Genomic DNA, 21,230 nt, shown 5'->3' on the forward strand with positions numbered 1-21,230 from the left:
GTGTGTTGAATGTGTGTGTGCTGGGTGTCTTCCTTATGCTCATTGCAGCCAGTACAGGTTCCTGATCCACAGTGTCATGGCTCAGTATTATACATTTAGTGAAATGAATTAATGTATTTTAAAATGAATAAAATGATTTTTCAGAAAATGCTGTAGCTTCTGCTAAAGCCAGAAATATTGGACAAATAAATTTGATATGTTTGAAGATAAAGTTAACCAACACTTCTAAAGCCATTTTCAACTAAAAGGAAAAAGTCAAAATAATCATACAGTCAGTGTTACAGTCAAGAACATCCTTTTATTTCAATCAGTTAAAGGTGCTGTTCTTTTCAAACTGTTTTTCTTATTATGGAAAAGAAATCGTAATTAACACATGCATTTCACCATGAGCTCTGGAGGGCATGTCTATAAGGAGGGCAATAGCTTTTTAGGGTTAGTGAAGAAGCTACCGGCCAGGATAAAGGCTGCTGGGAAATCGATCTACTCTAAGCTTATCACTTATCCCAAAACCCTATACAATCTACCAAAAAACACAACCCCTAAAGGTAATGGATGGTCAGCGCCAGGAAGGGACAAGGGCCTGGGAAAGTTCTGTCCACAATGTTATGGCTTTTTTTTCTCTTCTGATCTCATCTCTTGTAATCATGGCTGATAACTGTTGCTGGCTTCGTGTACTTCGTGTAAAGTTTGCATATTTACGTGGGACAATAATCAGGCTGTGATTTGTTAGGCCTGAGATTATTCCTTTGCTGGTGTGTTTAATGATTTTCAAGGCATCTTAATTCACTACAGTTCAGGGTGGATGGCATGCAGCTTGTCAGTTTGGTCTGAGGGGATTGGCTCGTAATTGCAGATTAAACTGGAATTTAGTTTTTTTTGTGTGTGTATTTCTGTATCCTTCTCTCATCCCTTGTGCTGTACCCATTCCGTAATAAGGTGCTTAGTAATTTCAGGCCATTGTACTTCCATGTGTTTAAATAGCTGGTCTCATATAACCACTGCAAAGGTGCATCATCTGAAAACAATACTCAGTGTGGCATTGATACCACCTAAATACGCAACATTGACAAAAAATGGTTAAAAAAATAATACAAATAAATACAATCAAAACAAGTCGCAAACCTATTGTAACCCAGCAGCCTAGATTCCTTCCACCACATATTAAGAGGACTTCCTACGCCAACCAGTTTCTTCACTAAAATCTGATTAAACTGCTCCATGTTGGAACCTTTTCCCTTTCATACACCCTTTGATTGACATCCCGCCAGAGCTCACTGGTGTAACTTGTTCACTTACATTAACTGTTCAATGGAGAAGCTGAAGAGATCGGTATGGTATACAATGTGAAGCATACAGACAAGAATAACATGTAAGCTAACTGCATTCTGCTCAGACAAAAAGTTTTTGCTTTTTTTTTTCTTTTAAAAACCCCTCCATTCAATGAAAATGGGGAAGGGTGAGAAAGAAGATGGTTATGCAACTACAGACTATTCCAGTGTCCAAGAGAGGCAGAAGACAAGGAAAGGAGTACAGAGGAAGGAAAAGCAAGACAGGAAGGACTTTTTTGTCTTTTTTTTTTTTTCCTCAATTTTAGCATCAACAATAAAAAGAGAAACTAAGTCACACCGATTTCCTTTAGTACTATATATACTGCTTTGAAGAGCTTGAAGAAGGAGAGAATATAGAAGCGGGTTGAAAGGGTTTTTTTTTCTGAAACGGGCACTGAGGATTACAAGATGGAGTCTGTGAACAAAGGCACTTTTTTAGGGACAACCTTGAAGATGCTCTGAGTCTAACACTACATCACAAAACAAATATTTAGAGTTTAGAGTAATTTACATTGGGACCAGGAAGGGGTGTTGGTTTAGGAGAGGGGGTGGGGTTCACTTTGTAACATTTGCAGCTCTATTTATTAAAATAACGTTCGGCTCGCACGAATACTGATCATAAGAAGGGAGGCTGATAATAATAATAAACAACAGCTACTGATAAAAAGGTCTCATTTCTGCTGTTTTTCAAGGGCGATCAAGTCAATTAGAAGCATCACCCAAGAAAAGGGAAGATCTTGTCATTCAGTCTGGATCTGATTTAAATCTCCATGTACAAAAAACCATCGATGCATTGAGCTTCTGGCAGGATAAAGTCTTGAACAGAATCGACTATGTGTTGTAATGGTTAGTAACGTCTGTTATTATGGCTGCCGAATACATAGTGCAATTTCTTCTGTCTCATCTTAACACTGTAAACAATAAATTCTTTTTTTTTTTTTTTTTTAATTTTCCTTCTTAGGATTTTGCGTGTATTTGTCAATGCTCTGGATTTTATCCATCCTCTGTGACTAGACCCTCCTTTGGGAGAAAAATGCTTTTTTTTTTTTTTTTTTGCTTTTTTTCCGACTAAAATGAACCCCTCCCCCTTTAAATTCTAAACAAGAAATAGAGTATGCATGTTTTTTTCCTAAAATTTTTGCGTTATGATAACACTTACTTGTTTTTTATTTATGTATAATAGAGTTTGAATGTACTGTATTCCATAAAAAGCACCAGTTTCATTTAGTGATATATATATTTTTTGATGTGTTGCAAAACTGTTTCTTCAGCCCTCCCAAGTTTTGAGCACAAATCATTACAAATAAACATTAAAAAAGGAAAAAAAGGATATTAAAAAAAAGAAAGAAAGATTAAAAAACTCCCAAAACTTACAAAGACTTTTTTTTTTCTCTCTGCCCTGTAGTTTAGAGTCCCGGACCATTTGGACTTGAAACAATAACAGAAGGGTATTTTTCCCCTCTTCTATCACACCCTCTAACAATCTAACAGACGAACACATTTCTCTACCCAAGGCATTGCACATGGCTCAATCAACATACATTATTTTTCAATTACAAATACTTCCCATCCAAACACAAAAGAACTCAAAAGCCACATCTTTCTCCTCAACACTACTGATACTGTTTACTATAGAAATACATTTTCTATTTTTTTTTTTTTTTTTTTTAATTTTCCAGGGACTTTTCTTGTTGGGCTTTTCCTATGTTGAGTGTATAACTGGGTTTTGAGACTGGTACTACTTAAAAAAACAAAAAAAAGAACTCATTTTATTAATCGAAATGCTGCCATACTTCAGAAAATAACTAGACTGCCACTGAGCTTATTATGTGAACAAAAAAAATGTTTATATAAATATATATGGATATCTCCTGTATATATAAAGATGTCTGTAATTAGTGAGCTGTCACTTGCCACTTGTTTTGCTCCAGACATAAAAATTTCTTCCTCTATAGCTTATATGTGAGAAAATAACCTGAATTCATGTTTAACAAATTGCATAATGGGAATACAGAGGCACTTCCATTGATTAGAAAAGAAAAGTCCATCGCCATCATTAATTCTCATTTTAGCAATGCTAGTCCTCTACTACGCTGATGACATGGCCGCCTTTCGGCAACCACGCTTCCCTGCAGTGAGACACAGAATCAGGCAGTCCAGTTATTTTGTGAGATCGGTGATTCGAATAATGCCACTAAAAATAAAATTGACGGTAAAACAAGCTGATTTATGACAATTTCAGCATGATTATGTGAAGGCAGATAAGGATTGCCCTGCATTAAAACCAAGGCTTCCCTTTAAATCAGTCAGTGGAAGGTGTGTGTGTATGTCTGTGTGTCTGTGTATACTGTATGTGAGAGAGTCTGAGGCCATGCTCTGAGCTTTCTGCCTTTAATAAATGTCGTGAATCACTAAACAGGATGTGAACATAGCCGATGAAGCAATGTCTGATGTTAATGGCCATGACATACCCCTCTTCTTCTGCACACAGCTATAACACTCTTTTGCTCCACAGTGTGTACTTGCGTTCTTGGAACACAGCCGTCTGGGAGAGTAAACAGTACAAAGAGGATGGGGTGTCTCGACTAGCCGTTAAAGCAGATATCCCTGCTGAGTCGATCCAGTGGTTTTGATTAAAAAAAAATCATAGCATTCTTGAGCAACTTTTAATTCTACTTAATCATATCATAATTGTTCACAATAGTAGTGACAGGAACCAGAGGTTCGACACATTTAAAGTTTCTGAAGCTCCACCTACTGACAAGGTGTCTAGGTTCTCTCATTAGAATCTTCTGCAATCTTTTCTGTGTAAAAACAATTGTACACCAGTTTTGTTGGGAATTGTGTGGGGTGGGTTGATGCGATTGGCTGCTTATAATGTAAATCAAACCTATGAAAGTAGGCAGTTAGTAATAAGGTACTAATAAGGAAGGAAAGAAATATAGCTATTGTGACCCCTGGTTCCAGTCACAAAGGCTGTATCGAAAGAAATCTCTATTTGTATGTAGTGTACATTTTTAGCAGTGGGCGGATGATTTTTATTCCATTTCCTCCAATTTTCTCATTTTGTCAGTTTCCAACCACTACCTAGTTTAACCCTGTAGATTAACAACTACCAACCGGAGAGGGTTAAGGCTTCATATCACATGCTGTCATGAAATGCTGCTCATGTTTACACCACAGGGCGGTTGAAAACACGCAGAAGTGCACAGAAGGGATCTGGATGGCTGTAGAATTGTTGGGAATTGAACTCTTGATGATAGGACAAACGCTTTTCTTTTGCAAGATACTGTGTGAACTTCAATGACAACATTATAAGTTTGAATATAAACTGATGTCCTGAAATGTTTCTTGAGATTGTAAGGCATTGCAATGGTTTCTGATTTGGAATGTAAAGCAGGAAAGAAATATAAAAATGTGACTATTTCTTGGCAGCAGCTCAGAGACATGGCAGTAAAATTAAGTGTGTGTGTGTGTGTGTGTTTATGTATGTGTGTTAGGGCTGGCATTACAGTCGGCTTTCAATTGGCACTAAGGGCGAGTATAAGGCCTGAATTAGGTTATTTTTAATTGGACAGACTCCATAGGTAGTTTTTGTCTATATCATAGCGTGTACTCCTACTTCAGCCTAAAATGGGATACTGTCCACTATGACTGTTGACTTACATCCAACATTAACTTTAGTGTGTCTATGTCCAGGTTCACGTTTAAAGATTGTGTGCAAACATATTTTTTTTTCTCTGTCTCTCCTATTTTCAATAGAGGACATGAGAGTAGTGTTTCATTTTCATTTCCTTTTTCTAGTGCAATACTTTAGGTTTTTATTTTGTGTGATTGTATTTTTGATTAGTAATTTGTTGTTAAAATGGCTGTCAAAGGAATGGACACATCGAGACCAAATTCTACTCTGAACTACAAATGGTGTCAGAAGGGACTATTAGCTCCATACTAGATGTCAGGATGCTTAACATTTTGATTATTTAGTGTCCCGATAGTTTCTAAAACTAAGTTTGTTTGCTTTATTATTAATATTACTATAATTATTATTATAATTATTATTATTATTATTAAAACCTCACCATTGTTGATGTCCCCAGCCATTGCACAATATCAGATCAATATTGAGTAACAGATTCTTTTTTTTCTTTTTTTCCTCTTCGGGTTGTTCTTTTGTGTTTCTGCTTTTTGTTGTTGTCTTTCTGTGGCTTTTGTGAGACTCCATGTCCTCCTTCAAAATGTCACACAATCCTCTTGTTAAAAAAGGGGGAGGGGTCATTGCCGTGAGTCGACAGGATCAGAATGTTTCCAAATGATAAGAAGATTTGCTGGTTTTCTTTGTTGTACTATTGGGCCAATAGGGCACGAGGGCAATTTTAGGTGGATTTTTTGTGTCCTGATTCAAGATTCCAGATTGTAGAGATGGGATTATAATTTCTTTTTGGCAGGCAGATTTTGTCAGAGGAACCAAGACTGTAGAAACAAAAAGAGAAAACAGGTTTTAGAGGACACAAAAAAACAACACCTTGTTCAAAACAACAACCTTGCTAATATTCTGTGTTAAACTTTTACGTTCGACCACTAGATGTCTCACTTGTCTTGCTAAACAAGTTGGACTATCTCTCCCCACCCTGACCCTGTCCTCCTTTAGGAGGAGTGAGAAGAGCTCTGAACTTCTCCCCTCAACTGTTTTATCATTATAGTTTACTTTCATACCATAACCTTTTAACTACCTGCTGGAGCAGGTATCAATATACAAATTACTTTGTTGCACTTTTGTAGGGAAAAAAAAAACAATATTTAAGAAAAGCATACGAAACCCAGAATTCAAATTCTATATAACAGCAAGATAGTCTGTACTGTGCATAAGAGCTGACTGGCTATGAGCAGCAGTGTTTCTCCAAGCCAGACTATAAAGGCGAGCTGAAGTGGCTTGAGAACATTCTGGAAGTCAAGTCTTGGAAGCACTTTGCCTCCAGGGGAGCGGCTTGTGTTTTGCTTGAGTCTCCCCAAACAGCCAAACACACAAAGGCCATCCCATCACAAACACTCCTTCCTCCTCCCCCAACTCTGGGTATCGCCTTCGACTCTTCCCCTGTGTGCTCTGCTCCTCCCTCTCTCGGCTCTATCGCGCTCTGTGTAATCCTTGGCAGGAGTTAGCACCCTTTTTCTTAGCCCCCTCTTTTGACTTTGACCCCCTCCACTTGCCACCTCTCAAGTTCAAGTTCAACTGGCTATGACATCATGTCTGGTTGCTGCGGGTAACCAGACAGTCAGGACGTGGCTTCTCAGTTTGCAGGGTCATGCTGAAACTCTCACCCTCTCTCCTCTTTCACATTTTTTTCTTGGGACAGGGTGAATGCAGGCCTCTTGTTTGGCCACAAGGGAGCTCCTTGAACCCAATTTTCAGCTCTTGTACTTGGAGTTAAGTTTCTCTAGGAAGTCTTTTTACACTGGCTCTTTGTGGAGGAATTTTACTGCCTTTTTTTTTTTTTTTTTTAACTCTTCAACTGTGTCAAGCAGCAAGTGTGCTTATTCACTGCATTATTCTCTGGTTGCTTTTTTAATCAGAAACCAAAGGAAACAAAGTGGAGGCTGGTCAAACCCCCAGTTAGAGTCAGCTGAATAAACAAGCAGTGCATGAAAGACGTACCCAGAAGACTGGATCAGCCAAAAAAAGGGTTAATGGGGTGGAGTGAAAAGTGAAAGGAAGACTAACAGTTGGAGAAACGGAGTGAGTGAGTGAGAGAGAGTTGGAGAGATGGAGCAGTAGAGCTTCAGATGGTTGCCATGTGTTGTGGAGCCGGCCCGAGGCGGGTGTGGTTTACACAGTAATGAGTAAAGTGCAGCGGCTTATGGAGGAGGCTGCCCACTCGTAACGCTCAAATCAACCTCCACTGCTCCTCTCCCACTGAGAACTGCTCCAGATGGGCCAGATAAACATACCGCACTGCTTATTGTATGTGGGAGAGAAAGTGAGAGAAACAAAGAGCAAGAGAAGCAATGGAGAGACCACACTTCCTCACACAATACAGAGATCAGACTCTGTCGATGTGTTTGTCTCTGGAATCTTGGTAACGAGTACTAGTACACTGAGACCTTGCTGTACAGATTTGTATTCAAAATAATTTTCCACAAACTTTCTTATTATAGAGAAATATTATGGGTTTTTGTACTAACTTGTGTCTGCTGGGGGATATTTAGAAAGTTGTTGTCCCGTGATCCGATGCTGACAAACCTGTTGGGAGTTGTGGAGCCTGGCGTGGAGTATGCTAGAGGAAGAAAGGAAAAACAAAAATCAGCATTTATTGATTTGTCCTTTGAAAGACAATCACATGTAAATTTTCAAGGGGAAAGAATTTCTTAGGATTGGATTTGTTTCTTTTCCTGAATCGCTCTCATTTCTGTATGAATCTGGACAATACAATCCCTCTGTTCTCTTTCTATTCTCTCACAGTAGATGATATTACATACACAATATGCTTGTTCATGTAGATTCCAAGAAAATCTCAACAGGCAAGTGAAGGTCAGTATCAAATTTAGGGCAGTTTGAAATTGATGGACTCCATAGCACAAAATGGTTCATTAACACCAGAGAAACCACCAGATGTCTGAATGAGGCAAATATTCATCAGTTTGATAGCTAAATTCAAACCTTATCTAACAGATATAAATATGTTCGATACCCATAATTTTCTCTTTATTTCTTTTTACTTATTTTAAATTGTAGCTTAATTAACAGTACATTTTAAAAAGGTGATTTTCAATAGAGATGAAAAATGAATTCATGCCTCAAGGAACTCATATTTGGTCTGGATTATTTAAAGGTATATCCCACTGTACTTCCTCAAATGAAGTATCCAACTAGTGACAAAAGATGCACTGGACAGGGGAGTCTGTCCATTCAGCCTATTTTAGTAAAGACTCCTAAATAAAAAAAGAGTCAATGATGAACTCAGATGCACCTTATGAGGTGGTCAATGTTTTACAAAAAGAGCAAGAGATCCAGTGAGATGTACCTTTAAGGGGATTACCAGGACTTCACGTATGTAGCTATAGCTTTGTGAATACGTAACTGAAAGCATTGTTAAGGGTTAGTTAGATGTAAACAGATGACAGACTTCAGGACACTGACAACAATAAAACTAGAACAGAAGTTATGAACAAAAGAAACACAAAAACAAAACACAAAAAAGACAAAAAGTGCTCCGTCCAGTGCCCCCTTTGTGGTGGGTTATCAACTTGAAGATGCCAAAACCATCATGCCCCATACGCCTCCTTTAGAACAGCTGCGCTGTACTGATCAAAGATCTGCTGCTCTTCTTGGACTATTTCACCACTGACCTTGGATCAGCACTGGAGTTGGCCGATCACATCTCCGCAATCCAAAACAGCAAACTAATCTGTGGCTAAAACTCAACCAAACGGAACTTAAAGCAAGCCAACGTAAAAGTCAAAAGTGCAAGAGATGGATTCATTTATTCCACCAATCTGTGTGATTGATATGGAAGTGTAAAGGCAAATGAAGGAGGTGATTTGAGTCCACATTAACTGCCCTAAATTTGTACCCTTCATTAATTGTATTTGCACCTGTTCACCACAAACAGTAAACAGGATAACACTGTTGTAATTAGTTGCCTGGGCCAGATTAAAAACTGGACCACCAAAAATCAGCTATGATGAAGTTTCTATTGAGTAATGAAACTTAGAAGAACAAGGTATCCAAAGACAGAATTGTGTGTTTTGACCTTTCATGGGTTAAACTAATTCCAGCACTGAGAACCAGTGTGAAGCCATATCGTGTACAACAATTATGTTAACAAGACGTCAAGGAGTGGGATGAGCTTCTAGCTTTAGTCATCCAATACTAACGTGAAGGTTAGAGTATGAAACGCTAATTTAAGATGCAGTGGGCCACACTAAGTGTGGAAATAAACGAAATAAAAGAGATGGTGTGTTGGGCGACCTCTGGGCTTTTTTAATGGGTTATTTTGGGGACAGACTGGATGGTCCAAATTTGGTCCTTGGGTTTATTGAGAATGGCGGGGAGGGGATCACTTACACGGAGATGCGGGCGAGGTGAGTCCACCATCAAGGGGCATGCTGCTGGGTTTAGAGTCAGACATGGGGAGGGGCACTGGACGCGCCACAGGGGGTGGCGGAGGCAGCAAGAAGGAGCCGGGCATTTTGCTCTGGCCGCTCCCGTTCGGCTGCAGACAACACACACATGGTGAGGAGTGTGGATGCTGTCCGACACCCCATAAGACGAAAAGACCAAAGACCAAACGGCAAGGCAACGCTGGTTCTTTCCAAACAAAGATGTGGGATAGGCGTGGCTGAAGGTGGTGAGGTGTTGAAAAGGGGGAACAACCAAAAGGATGGCGAATGTGCGTCGACTTTGGGTATGGAGGCTTTTATGTTTGTGTATGTCTGTGTGTGTGTCTAAATCATAGATTCACCACAGGCACGGACACTGGAGCAGTGAAGGAGCGACCGAGATGGAGGGCTTTTCAACACAAAACACAGGGGCACGAGGATGATGAGATCCATAATAATGAAATCAACTCAAATAGGCAAGAGAAAAAATACTAATCTACACAACATCAAAGCAAATGGAAAAAGCGGAACAGAAGGAGGAATAAATGTTGGAATGAAATATATGGCGTCTGCTGCTGATTGAGGTGCAGATGAGGATTTATTGAAGAAACTAAGAAAGAAATGTACAAAGCATTGGTAAGAGCACATGGCACATAACAAGAAGATAGTGAGGATTAAAGGCTTGCCTTTGAATCTTAGTTTGCACACCGGACAAAAAAAACCATAAGAAGACAAGACAGGAAGCTCTCGCAGTGTTATTTAATTATTGGCCTTGTCTTTCGCTCACTAATTAAATGTACACACACAAAGCATTTGCAGTTAGGTATGAAGATTATTAAATTATGCTTTACAAAGGTAAAGGGGTGTGAGGAAATGTAAGGAAGTGCAATGCAAACAGATTTCTATTTCAATTTCTTTGAAAAACTTAGGAAGAAAACATACCGGTGGTGATCATTAACATTGGAAGCAGGTAGGATTATTTTATTATTTATTTATTTATTTAAAAAGAAGTATATTCTACTATTTGGACCAAAGCAAAAAAAAAAAAAAAAAGTCATTACCGAATAACAAACCCACATTTATTAAAACGTTTACATCAGAATGCAGGAAAAATAATTCTTTGTATGGAGCCTCAATCTCAAGTGATTTTCATTGAATTATCAAATTTCATTGAGTGTTAATACCTTAAATTGGCTTTTATTATATACCTTTAACCTTTCAGTTCCAACTAACAGCACCTTCTGTCCAGTAAATGTAATCATTACGTCATTATTTTATTTTCTTTCAACAGAAAATTGGCCCACAGAAATTTCCACAGCTATTAATTGGAAAGGCATGTCAGTTTAAATGACCTGTCGAGTTAATGCAAATTAATCAGTAATAATATTAAAAAAAAACACACACACAATCTTATATTACTTATATATTTGACAAGCTTGTTTAAGTACGTCGGCTTTGTGGGCGTCTTACCTGACCTCCAGCTTGGCCCGGTCCATCAGCACACACAAACTGCACAAACTCTTTGAGTGGGTCCTGCCCCGGGTGGTGGTGGTAGCGGATGGTGGGGTGAGTGAAGTAAGGGCTCGACTGCTGAATGATGGAGGGAGAGGGAAAGTGCAGAGATGAGGCTGAGGCACGGGGGCTCCCTGCAAAGACACACACAGATGAGAGAAAGAGAGAGACAGGGAATTAGTGTTAGGTACACAGTAACCTGATAAACTGATCAATTTCAATAAACTAATGAATGGAAATAAATGTGGAAAGTCCTCTGATTCCACAAATGCATAAGTGACATGTGATACAAACTGATACAACAGATGTCCTGATGTAGTATGAGTTAGTAAGAGGTGGTGGTACTACATACATGCACACAATCACACTTTCCTACACGAGATTCAGAATTCTAAGTACTGATCATTCATCTAACAGCTGAAAGTTCAATGATATTACAACTCTGAAATTTTCTTCACCATAAAAGATGATTAGTAATTTTTTTTCTAATGTTAAGGAAGAACATAACTTCAGCAGTCTTTAGGGGAGTGAAAATCAATTCAATGTATTCCTTTCTTTACTCTAATGTTGGGTCTTCCTTCATCTTGATTGGTATGACTGGGATGAACTCTCGCCCTCATCTCATGGTGTGCCAGCCTCCCTGTGCCCATCCCAACAGTCCCTCCAGCTGCCCGATTAAGCCTGCCAAGTGCCCGGCTCCCCCAGACGAGAGCAGCCAATGCCCTGCTTTGCTCATCCCCCACAATCGCCTGCTCCTCTCCCCTTGTCTCGTCGTCTTTCTTTCTCCCTCCTTTAATCCCATTAGGGACTGGGCAGAGGCCAAGCACACTGGTGAGAGTGCCACATACTCCAGAGCCTGGGCCACGGGGCAACGGCAGCCCCAAACACAGTCGGGGTACACACAAACAACGCATGGCTACCATACAAGGAGGGAGCGAAGCATAAGGCCTGTACCAGTTCTAGCCACATAACATGTGAAAAACAAAATGAAACAAGACAAACACAAGCAACGAGATGATTCAGATTCAGGCTGCCACACTGACACAGAAGATTACAGGTTTTCAGTGCAAAAATTGCCGTGTCTGCAAAACCACTTGCTAAGATTAAGACTAAGAGCAATGTAGAAAAAGTGCATGTAAATGCATGTTTCTATTATTCTTTAAAATTCACTGAGAGAGAAAGAAAGACAGAGAGACAGAGACAGAATAAGAGGGAGAGAAAGAGAGAGAGAGAAAGAGACAGAAAAGAGTCCTTTAGAAAAATGTCCTTTAGACATTAGACATTTTTTAGACATTTTTTAGACTAAGAATTGTCCTTTAAAGTTTAAATATAAATCACACAAAAAGTTCCCATTTCTGAGTTGCTGGACAGACACCATTATAACGAATGTAAAGAGATGAGCAGTGATCAAATAACTCAGGACTTCTAAAATAAACATAGTTCTTGCCATTATATAGGGAAAGGTTTGACTGTATATAGTATATATTTGAATAGTATTGAATGAAATGGGTAATCGTATAATTACAGGTGTTACTCAAAACAGTCTTGAGTTTTTGGTTGATTTAAAAAACTATGTAAAAAAACACCATCTGAACCAGATCAAAGATATGCATTTATATGATAACATTAAAATTGTGAACCAATTGTTTGAGAAGCTCAGAGCATGGATCTGAATGAGGAAAGTAAAGCGCTGCACCCCCAGACCAGACAGAAACCACCACTGAGAGTGAAAAGTGTCCCACCACAAATAGACTGACAGACAGACAGACCAGCCATTAAAAAATGCCCAAGAAGAAGGTGATTGAGGAACCCAAATGTGGGTGAGGTAGAAGAGATCCCACACACAAATCTCCAAACCCAACCGCAACCCAACAAGGCAAAACACAGCCTCACCTCTTTGGCCAAACCAAAGGTGCTCAGCACTGTATGTGAGGCCTTTGTGAGGGGAGACTGGGGAAGCGGGAGGGTGGAGGTGGGTGGTGTTGGGGGTGGGTGGGTGTTTAGGGGCTCTGAGTTCTCACCTGGTCTCACTCCTGCCAGCATGGGCAGTGGGTGGTGGGTGAACGGCATGCGGGCAGACCTCGTCTGGCCGGACAGAGCGCTGAAATCGAATTTCCCAGGCTTCTTAAGAGAACCAGGCGACGAGAGTCCTGGCAAAAAAACGGGATCAACAGAATGGCAGAAGAGAGATAGGAGGTTTTAATGAAACAGGCTCTGTGTTCGGACCTTGACTTGATCTGTATGCTTTAGGAGGAGAAAAAAAAAATCACCTCATTTGTAGCAGCAGTGGGGGGAGAAAAAAGGATGGGATAGGGAGGACTGGCAACAAGAAAAATAGCTGGGTGGAGGCCATGGTGGCAGGTTCCATTAGACTCCATTTAGTTTGATCTGTCTGTCTGTATGTCTGCCTGTCTCACTATTCCGTAATGACACCCCCACACACATACCACTGGTGATACTAGAGTTTAACACTTAGTGTTGCTCAGCTCCCAATGAGAATGGATATTAAAGATAAAAAATAAGGCAATAACATATACCTTTGTAGCTGAACGCAAAAGAGCAGAGTAACTTTTGTGTGTAAAAAAAAAAAAGTCTCTTTCCATCAGCAAATACCGTATGCAACGTTAGCTGGTATAAAAGACTAAAAATCGGAGAGGTATAACACCATATACACCGCTCCCCAAAATAAAAACACAACAAAGTTGTTCTTTCTCTCTTGTAACCTTATATATAACACACACTAGTGCTGGTGCTTGGTTGGACTTTTATTTTGTTGCGTTCTCTCTTTGCATTCATGCTCTTTGCATTCATCCTTCTACCTATCAGCCTGCCCCCTCTCCCCAGTGCTCTGTCACTAGACTATTATATGGAATATGAATAATATCTATCATTTTTAATGAGGATTTCACACTGAGATAAAAACTGCCTTCTTATTATCTGCCTCCTTCTGCATTCTCTTTGTCCTAATGCAGTCCCAAATACAATATATGTACATTTTACAACAACCACAATATTGGAGCCTAGCTGCAGTTGATGAGTTTATAAACTACTAGTGTTAAGAGATAAACTAGTACACTAGGTCCTGTAAGTTACAGGAGGTTAATAAAGGTTTAGAGTGGTTTAGATTGAACTCTAGTCGCTGTGGACAGAACAGATGCTGGATTTATACACTAATACCCCTAATAACCAATGCCTTTATTTAATTACTACTTTATTATTTTTTCACCTGGCCAAAACAACATCATAAAAATCGAATCGCAGTTAATTCCAGATCTCGTCTGAACTTCTTTACAAATATATTGTCCATCCCATAAACTTTCATCTGCATCCCATACACATTCTTCATCCCAGTACGTTTCCTGTGTACCCAGTATTTTAGCTGCCTGTGCATTTGTTATTAACATTTGCAATTTATGCATGTTATCAAGCCCTATTGCATTGATAAACACTATCCATAATATCATTATTTACAGCATATAAATACTAAACTTTTTCTACATTATATAATAATTTTTACTCCAGTAATTTTTCACTTAATATCAAATCTCCCAGTTCTTAGGCACCTTTTTATTACTTTTGTTCCATCTCTTCTTTTTTTCTGTCTTTTTATGTCTATAATGGCTCTTTTCCTTGAGTATTGTTGGTTGTATCTCATATCTTGCCTCAGCTCGTCTTCCCTGATTAGTTCAGAACTACTGCCCTCACGTCATTCTGTTTCCAATATCTGGAGAATGACTAATAACGGTATCTAGAATCTACAAGAGGATGCAGCTGCACAACCCCTAAGACATTTAGCCGACCACCGTCATAAACCACTGTCGGTATTCACAGTCTGTCCAAATATGTAAACAATATTATATATTATAGTGCATATCGACATAAAGGTGAAGAAAATAAGGTGTGCTGATATAAAGTAAATAAAGAAACTCTCTATCACACTCTTTTCTAAGTCTTTGCGGAGTTGACACGCTGTTCTTTCAGAACATGCTGTACTGAAAGAGTGCGGCCCGAGCCGGCAGCCCGAGTCTACAACTTGGCGCCAGACGAAGAGGAAGACAGGAGGGGAGCGAGGGATGTGTGAATAATGAGGGAGGAAGTGTGAGAAATGGAGGGAGAGAGGAGGCGATGACATGTGCCCTTAGTATATAACGGTACATTAAAGTGTCCTCCCGCTTCTATAAACGTCGGCCCGAAAGCCACAGGGCCCGAGCTCAGGCCGACGAGCAGTTCCAACGTTTGGCGCAAACAAGTGAGCTAAGTATACACTGGGCTTACCAAGTGACCCAGAAACACAGCCAAATGTGTCAGGGCTGAGGAAATAAAAACGAGTCTGTTTTATGATCAAGACTTGTGGCTAGTTTTGAGGGAAATTATTTTGATATACGGTAATCCAAACACACAATTTAAGATTCTGGGGTTTCAGACCATGGCAGAATGATGGTTACATTTTCCTAAACCTGTAAGAATTAGCCACATTGCATTACGATGAAATCTAATGATGGACTTTTCTCTCCTGTTTCTTGCCCGCTATTTTTCTCTTTCTCAATCTCACCCTTAATCCATGAGATAATCAATACGTGAGATACAGAGATCAGGGAGAAAGTTCATCCCAAGCAATAAACAGTAATCAGGTGAACTGTTTACATGCCTTAATGTTAAGCTTGCACATCACTGGTTACTGTATATTGTACAAGATCAGGCTGCAAAAAGTGACAAAACTAGATAGATAGATAGATAGATAGATAGATAGATAGATAGATAGATAGATAGATAGATAGATAGATAGATAGATAGATAGATAGATAGATAGATAGATAGATAGATAGACACAAATTTTAAGAGAGATTTTAAAATCTATAACACAGGCTGTGAGGCCAGTCCACTAACGAATGTCTTGACACTCGATCTATTTTAATCCACATTGCTCACACACAAAGCCTTTACATATCCACTTCCCACTTGCTGCTCGAAGCATTAATCAAGTGTGCAGTGTTTCCTTAAATTTCTTTAATTTGTATCCAAATCTACACATCTAATACACTAAACATATAGACAACAGACATTATGCATGTTCTAATTCTTAAACATTACATTAAAAATGTTTAAGAACTGAGTCCTGAACTCACACTTTAGCACAATGAATCATTCCCGTGCTTTATCTTTATCGGCTTTATCTCAACTGAGAATTCATTCTGTCACATTTGACATTCTAATTCTACTTTTTCTTCAAAATCAAATTTCTTTATAACAGGTCTATTCCTCAATCACAAGACTTGTAAAGTAAACAATTTGATAAATGTTGTAAAGTTGATAAATATGATGAAATATGATATTAGAAAATATCATAAATATGATGAAACATGACACAAGGGTTTAAAGACCTTCAGGGTTCATTTGACATGTTACTTCATGCAGATAAATGTATGAATAAGAAGCTTCTGACAGCTCATGCACCAGATATGTTATTAAAAATAAATAAAAACTCTTAAGGGCTGTTAATTAGCTCAGAATTATAGTCAATTATGCTTAATTAACTGAGGAAATATATCAATTATTTAATATTGTTCAATATTATTAAATGAAAATGATTAAATAAAATTATTAAATAAAAAAAAATTCTAAATTTGATTCCATGATGGTGAATTAATTAATCCTCTAACATATGCGTCTCTGTCAGTGGCCGGAAACAGACGCCAAATAAAAGGCTTTGGAGTTAAAGCTGACAGAAGTTTCTATGATCTCCCCTTTCCTGTCTACACATATGTGACTGTGTGTGTGTGTGTGTGTGTGGGTGTGCATGCATGCATGTGTGTGTGTTTCATTTGTTATTTCTCTTTCTCTGTCCAGTTCCTGGCACTATGCATCAGCAGACTGGCAGCCAATCAAATACTCCCATGACCCTCCAGTCTCACCACACTAACAAGCTGGCCAGCAGACAAACCTTGAGCTGTCACACAACGGCACATGTGAAACTAGAACACTTATACAACACCACATTTTGTCCCTACGCACACACACATGCACGCACACACACACATAAAAGAAACAAATTCGCATGAACACACATGAAAGCCACCATATATTGCAGCAACTGCACATGGAGTTGTCCCCTGGCTGACATGGGCACACATGCAGACACATAAATAGAGTGTGTTATTCTACCACAGCTCATTCCCTAGTTGTGGGATGGACGGTACACGTGGAATAAGCTGAAGGCGGCACGAGTGCTGATTGAACAGGAGACGGATAAGTAAAATGAGCTGAATGTTAAGGGAGCCCTTACGCTGCAGCACAAAGAGCCAGCCCTAATGATGAACGACATTGCCTCATTCAGGTACTGAATCACCTTTGGAGCATAGCAGAGCGTCACTCACAAACACACAACCCCCCCCCACTCACACACACACCTCCCAATCAGCACCACTACCATCATCATTGCGCTAACAGATGTCTTCTGTAACACAGTAGCTCCCATAGCTGTTGACACATGGAGGCACCATCTGGACCAGAGTGCTGCTTATCTCCAGATTGTGTGTGTGTGTGTGTGTGTGTGTGTGTGTGTGTGGCATATTTTGAAGACATAAAGCCTATAGCCTTACAGAGAGAACACCTGAGTGTATTTGCGCTTGTTTGTTTGTTTGGGTTGTTGTATGTGTGTGAGTGTGTGTTTACAGGCGCTAGGTCTCAAGGCAGGGCTTCAGTAACCCACTAGCTAAAGTATCATTTAGTTAAACACACAAAACACACACAGGCATAAGTAGCTGCCAGTGCACTTGTGTATTATGGTAATTAATCCCTATTAATAATTATTGGGCAAACAGAGGGAGAAGTAAATATTACCAGCTGGAAGAACCCTTTAGAACCTTATGGATTAGCGAATGGTATGCTGGTTTGTAGTTGCTACACAAACTCACACTTCAGCATTTTTTGTAATGTTTGGAAACCCAGAGATTTCTAATTAAACACATTTATTCCCTTTGATTCAATATTAAATCCAGTGCTATAGTACTGTTCCCTGCTTACCTCCCAGATAACACGACGGTGAATTCAGATCCATCAGCTAATCAGTAGATAGATTGCGAGTTACTGCAACCAATCAGGGGATTTATCACAATACCATCAATTAAAACATTACACTGAGGCTCTGATGAAAATATATTATTATTTATTACATATAGTTGAGACCAAAGGTCTGAGACCACCATTAAATTGAATTCAAAGTTAATCATTACAATTTACCGTATATTATCAGGAACAGAATATCATATTTTTATGAAATTAAAAATTTTCTGTATTTTGTGTCATGCAAAGAACACATTCGAGCTGGATTAGGCTCCAAAACATTTGGTAAAATCTATATGAGATGATCCATTTTAGAATAAATCCACCTCGCAGGATGTGCTTCAGAGGAAGGGATAAAATTCTGACCTTTTTTATAAATTAAATAACACGATTAATATCACAGATTTGCTTGACTTAATAAAATAAAAAGAAAAGAATTTTTTTTTTAATTTTGATTTTCAATGTGGTCTCAGACTTTTGGACAACAGGCTAAACTTTAAGTTTGATATTGTATATACTATGCATTTACTACAGCAATTTTCCCAACCCTAGTCCTGGAGTACCTCCTGAATATGCAGGTCAAGGATCACCAGCATTGAAAACCTGATCTTTGGGCCAATGTCAATGCTGATTTTCTCCTTTCCACAATCACTAAAGATCATTAGTATTACCAACCTCAAACCCTTCTTACTCCTCATTCCAGCCTCACAGTTGCGGTGGCATCCCAGTTTAAATGTTTATTTAAAGTTTAATATTTACAACTATCTTTATGATGTTTAATATTTACAGTGTAACATCATGAGGCCATTCTAATGTAAAAATGGTCTCTTGAAGTTACCTTTTTCAATGCCAGCTGAGCTGAACTACACTATATGGCCAAAAATACTTGGGCATCACAGAGACACAGTATGTGTAAGAACCCTTTCCCAAACTGCTGCCACAAAGCTGGAAGCACAAAATTGTATAGGATGTCTGCTGTAGCATTAATAATTCCTCTAAGATCTAACAGAAGGATCTCAAGCATGTTCCAGCATGACAAATTCCCCTGTGTAAAAATTGTGGTCCATAATGACAAGATTTGTGTAAAACATCTCAAGTGTCCTGCACAGAGACCTGACCTCAACCCCACTCAACACCTATGGGATGAACTGGAACACTAACTGCATGCCAAAACTTCTAATTCAACATCAGTTCCTGACCTCATTAATGCTCTTGTGGTTGAATCCCCACAGCCACGCTGCAAAATCTGGTGGAAAAAAATCCTAGAAGAGTGGAAGTTTTTCTAACAGAAATGGGGAATAAATCTGGAATGAAATGGTCAGCAAGTGCATATGGGTGTGATTAGTCAGGTATCCACATACGTTTGCCAACAAATTGTTTTGATCAGAATGGTAACAGTTGTAGATTTTAAATTTTGCTAGTTTTTAGTCAGGGTCATTGGTAGTGAGGGTTTGATAACTTACCCATAATCAAAAATAATATATATTCTGTGAAATCTGTCATTATATCAGAGGACCTTTCACATTTTCAACATTCAATTAAGGTTTGCAGCTTTATTTACTATTCCTTTCTTTTAATATTTAGTATTTCTTCCCAAATTGTAATGCAAGTATATGACATGCAAGTAAACTGTAAACACACCGGACACGTCTATCCATCTAAACCTTGGAATTTGTAGTAATTTTGGCTAAACTTTTAGTACTCTGGAAAGCGTTAGAAAATAACCTTCTGGAGTTCATTCTGAAGTGATCACGACTATGCCCTACTTCCTCAAAAAGGCCTTTCACATGAATTACTCCGAAGTTCCTATGTGTAGGGGTTGAACATAACAGCCATTTGTAACACACTTCAACATCATTTTTCAAAGCTGACAGCTGGTATCTACTGTTAGACAGTCACTGACAGTTACATAAACAATTATTAGAATTGAATAATGAAGAGAAAGACCAAGCAGTGAACTTCCACTTTTACCGGGTAGATTTCAGTTAGCCTGATTTTTGAAACTTTACTAACTTATAAAAAAAAGTAACTACTTGAGCAGCAGCATCATCCTCGATTTTCACGCTAACTAACAAACCTTCTGTAGCCAGGGACTGCTGTAACTATAAATATAAATTCCATGATTCTCATCAGGACAGATTTGTCAGAGCCATATGGCTTTCATTTTCTGCACTAGTCAACAATACACAAAAAGTCAGGTTAAGACATGTTTTTTTTAAGTAAGTAAGACTACGATTTAGAGTCATCAGACCCTGTGTTGAGAACTTGAGTACTTGATGATGTTACAAATACAAATATTGTTAAAAATAGAAAATTGTGATAGTATGCAAGAGGCCTCTTCTAGTTAGCTTTCTACACATATAATGTATAGCCATATATGGTGCTAGATGCTTCGAAACTCAAATGCAAACCAAATACAGCCCCTGCCATTAGATTTCCTTGCAACGCCATGCCCCAAAACACATGACTAGGCTACAACTCATAAATGGTAATGCCAGAGGAGGAGGTTTCTGGCAGGCGACTTGATTAGTAGGAAATTAGAGACTCTCCTTGTCATTTGTGATTTTGTCTCATTTACAGAACCTGAGGTGCCACAGAAACCTGAGTTTCCTTTCGAAGCAGTTATTTTATTAAAGCTGCCAGAATTTGAGGAGAAGTGCCCCATCGAATACATAAAAGTGTTCAGATTTAAAAGTCTGTGACCCTAGAGAAGTAGTAATGGATGGCGCAAACAGAGAGCCTGAAATAGTGGATGTTACTGAAGCACAGTGAATATCCAAACCACGTTCTAAACACAACACAAGTATCTTATTTTCCTATGAACTTCCCGAACAAGTTTGCCATGAATTTGATGACATTTGATGGCACTGGGGAATAACATTTTGATAATAAGTAATAGAAAAGGACAAGGAGGGACAGGGTAGTGATAGCAATACAGGAGAGAGAGAGAGAGAGAGAGAGAGAGAGAGAGAGAGAGAGAGAGAGAGAGAGAGAGAGAGAGAGAGAGAGAGAGAGAGAGAGAGAGAGAGAGACACACACACACAAAGAGGAAAGTAAACATTGAGGCAGAAGAACAGTCATTTTGGATTCAGGTTGTGAGTGGTGTAGAGCAGTAAAGATGAGGGTAATGTGGTCTAACCATGGTAAGGAAACTGCACGCCATCGCTCTCATGTTTAATCTTCCTCTCCTGCATACTGGCCAAATGGTGCTGCACTGAAAAACCCAAACAGGGA

General features: G+C 39.0%; 1 protein-coding gene across 16 annotated transcripts in view; it reads right to left on the reverse strand.

Moving 5' to 3' along the window:
- Positions 1-278: 278 nt before the first annotated feature.
- The window catches only part of nfixb (nuclear factor I/Xb), a 134,371-nt gene continuing 113,419 nt past the window's right edge, over positions 279-21,230 (reverse strand). For 8 of the 16 annotated variants that reach the window (XM_027141691.2, XM_027141690.2, XM_027141693.2 and 5 more), the window contains 6 exons: positions 21,136-21,210; positions 12,956-13,084; positions 10,893-11,068; positions 9,388-9,535; positions 7,506-7,597; positions 279-5,798 (listed from right to left, as the gene is read on the reverse strand). In XM_027141691.2, the coding sequence (XP_026997492.1) occupies positions 5,784-5,798; positions 7,506-7,597; positions 9,388-9,535; positions 10,893-11,068; positions 12,956-13,084; positions 21,136-21,210 (635 nt within the window). In that variant the 3' untranslated portion in view covers positions 279-5,783. The remainder of the gene's footprint in view (positions 5,799-7,505; positions 7,598-9,387; positions 9,536-10,892; positions 11,069-12,955; positions 13,085-21,135; positions 21,211-21,230) is intronic. The other 8 variants (XM_027141698.2, XM_027141695.2, XM_027141701.2 and 5 more) reach the window with 5 other exon arrangements.

The sequence above is a fragment of the Tachysurus fulvidraco genome, chromosome 15 (assembly GCF_022655615.1).
Source record: "Tachysurus fulvidraco isolate hzauxx_2018 chromosome 15, HZAU_PFXX_2.0, whole genome shotgun sequence".
Classification (NCBI taxonomy): domain Eukaryota; kingdom Metazoa; phylum Chordata; class Actinopteri; order Siluriformes; family Bagridae; genus Tachysurus; species Tachysurus fulvidraco.